Source organism: Priapulus caudatus, unplaced genomic scaffold, assembly GCF_000485595.1.
Source record: "Priapulus caudatus unplaced genomic scaffold, Priapulus_caudatus-5.0.1 Scaffold569, whole genome shotgun sequence".
Lineage (NCBI taxonomy): Eukaryota > Metazoa > Priapulida > Priapulimorpha > Priapulimorphida > Priapulidae > Priapulus > Priapulus caudatus.
In genome coordinates, this window is record NW_014577630.1 from 17,979 (window position 1) to 21,284 (window position 3,306).

Consider the following 3,306-nt stretch of genomic DNA (forward strand, 5'->3'; position numbering starts at 1 on the left):
GGGGGGGGCTTGTTTGCACATCGAATCAAAACTGGTATGTTCACATAGTGACAGTTCCAAATTCCCCCATCCCCCCCAAAAAAATAGGAATTTCCCTCTTAGATCTGTACTCGCTGACGGCGCAACGACAACTGCTTCAGGGCGTCGGTCGTGCCTAGGAGAGCAGATAGCGACGGCAGAACTGTTCCTCTACCTATCGAACCTACTGCAGCGATTCAGATTCGCGCTGCCACCTGGTGACAGCATGCCCAGTCTGGACGGGATCATGGGTGCGACGCTGGCACCCGTAAACTTCAGGCTGTGCGCGATCGACAGGCTCTCCGCTACGGACTGACCGCCAGGGTAAAAAATAGACGGGAGCGATGAGCGATTCAAACCTCCGAAATCGCTCCCGTAAAATTTTTGACGAGAGCTATTTTTTCCACAGACTTTTGAAAAAGAGCTCCCGTGAAAAAAAAGAGGGATTTTTCCCCTGGCGGCATCGACACATGATGCGCAAGCTAACACGGAGATTTACGTAGTGAACAGAAGATGCCTTCGTAAAGAAGCAACCCTCCTCTGGACCTGTACGCTACGGACTGACGGCTCGAACGAACACGACAGCCGATCTACGTTAGTCACAGTGCGAATACGCGAAATGACGAGCTTAAAGAAAACGACTTCGTTCACTAGAAGGTTTGCCGCATAGCGGCATCGACATGTGACGCGCAAGCTGACACGGAAATTTATGTAGTGAACAGAAGATGCCTTCGTGAAGATGCAACCCTCTTCAGGAAAAAATTGTTTCCGCAAGTGCGACGTCCGATCCCACTCGACCGAGATGTTTCGTCGCTAAACGCGTACTTCCACCACGTGTGTCTGGCATATATATAATTATGGCAATGTGTATCTGGCGACATTTACTACCGGCAGATGTAATACTACTACATCTGCTACGTCTTTACATAGACAGCAACCAGATATCTACGCTCGGTACCTGTTCGCCGTGAGACTCTCCCAAAAGATGACCTGTCCGTCTAGGCCGAGGGTCATGACCCAGGCATGTGGCGCCCCCTTCGTCTTGGTCCCGAGGCAGACGTAGGCATCGAGGCCGAATCCAAGAAGGAGACCGCAGAGTAGCAGCGCGTGATTCTCACAGTCCTGCTCAAGCAGAGAGGTGCACACTGCATCAGTTAAGGTTCTCACTCGACGGCACTACTTCTTTATTTTTAAATTTTTTATTGCCATAAAAAAGTTACAATTGTAGACATAACATTGCATTTGACATTTCCAGTATACAATACAAAACAAACGTATTCATAGATACACATAACATTACCATTGACATTAGAAGTATACATTACACCTCACAATGCTCACAATTATGTACAGGCACAAACACAGAGAGAGAGAGAGAGAGAGAGAGAGAGAGAGAGAGAGAGAGAGAGAGAGAGAGAGAGAGAGAGAAATGTTATATGTGATAAATCGAATGTTATATGTGATAAATCCAATGTTATATGTGATAAAATCAACCATAAAACCCAAATCGAATTATGAAACAAACAACATGCCATACACGTACGCGTCGATGCGGACTCAAAGAGTGCTGCTCGTATTTCAGGCGATGACGATCGCGGGGACAGCGACGACATCGCTGGTGACAGCGGTGACATCGCTGGTGACAGCGGTGACATCCCTGGTGACGGCGGTGACAGGGATCGGAGTGACGGGATGTCTCGTGACGCTAACGCTCGCCGCGTCGCTGCTCTATCTGCTGCCCCGCCTACGCCGCGGCCGCCTCCCGCCCGGACCCTGGGGCATGCCCCTGCTGGGAAGCCTCCCTCAGCTGGGCGAGAGGTCGTTCGTCTATCTGACTACACTGGCGAGAGAGAAGTACCCAGGTATACATATATATATATATATATATATATATATATATATATACTATAGAGTATATAATAAGAGCGGATAAGCACATAAGATTGCGCACTTTTGGCTAGAATTGTGAAACTTTGCACACGCGTACTACGTACACGAGATAAACCTAATATACACACACACATATATATATATATATATATTGTATGCACTCGTGGGTATAACCAGTGGGTATAATCCACCGGGATTTATGAACGCATTTCTGCCACCAGAGGGCATCTTCAGTGTCTACTTCGGGCAGCAGCTGGTGGTTGTGCTGGCGGAGGCAGGAGTGGCGCGCGAAGCCTTCAGCAGGGACGAATTCAGCGGCCACCCATCCGTCACAGCTTCAGAGCACATCATCGGAACGTACGGTGAGTCATAGATATCCTACACGCACGCACGCCCGCACGCACGCGCGCACACGCGCGCGCACACACATATACGCTCGCTCTCTCTCTCACACACGCGCGCGCACACACGTACACCACACTCACAACCGCGCACGTGCACAACACTCACACACACACACACGCGCACCATACTCACGCGCGCACACACTCACTCACTCACGCACACACGCACACACGCACACACACACGCGCGCACCATACTCACGCGCGCACGCACTCACTCACGCACGCACGCACGCACGCACGCACACAGACCTTATAAATGGCCGTTGCTAATATATAAACCGACTGCAGTCGACCCATCGATATATCTATCAAGTAGCCACGGCGTGCCACCCACCCTCTCGCTTCACGCTCGTAACCGCCGCGCCTTCCCCGCTGACTCCTCTTCATTCTGACTTCCTCGCCCGCGCTCTCTGCTGCAGGCATCTTTCAGACGGAGGGAGAGACCCTGCGCAAGCACAGGCAGCTGTTCCAGCATTTCCTCAGCCACGTCGAGAGGGAGGGTCGGAAGGGAGGTGCGATGAGCACGATAGAGGCGCGAGCGAGAGAGGAGATAACTCTGCTCCTGGAGCTCGTCACGCGGGAACAGGGGCGCGCCTGCGACATACACAGTCAGTGACCGTCTGAAAATGTGTTCGCTCAGTCTGTGACCTTCTTCCTAGGCCTGAAATGTCCTATGTCTGAAGATGTGTTCGCTCAGTCCGTGACCTTCCTAGGCCTGAAATGTCCTATGTCTGAAGATGTGTTCGCTCAGTCTGTAACCTTCCCCACTTACACGCCTGAATATGTGAACACTTAATTTTAGATATTCCCCGTAGGCATGAATATGTATAAATAGATCAGTCTGTGACTTTCTCTCTAGGCCTGAAGATCTGACCACGCAGTTTGTGACCTTATTCCTAGGCGTTAATATGTAATCACTCAGTCTGTGATTCTAGGCATGAAGGTTCCTCTCTCTCTCTCTCTCTCTCTCTCTCTCTCTCTCTCTCTCTCT

The 3,306-nt window shown here is 50.7% G+C and overlaps 1 protein-coding gene across 1 annotated transcript in view; it reads right to left on the reverse strand.

The window, feature by feature from the left end:
• The window catches only part of LOC106811731 (centrosomal protein of 76 kDa-like), a 26,217-nt gene that overhangs the window by 15,324 nt on the left and 7,587 nt on the right, over nt 1-3,306 (reverse strand). Inside the window, exons 11-12 of the mRNA XM_014815440.1 lie at nt 968-1,140; nt 584-608 (exon numbers count right to left, since the gene is read on the reverse strand). Of these exons, the coding sequence (XP_014670926.1) occupies nt 584-608; nt 968-1,140 (198 nt within the window). The remainder of the gene's footprint in view (nt 1-583; nt 609-967; nt 1,141-3,306) is intronic.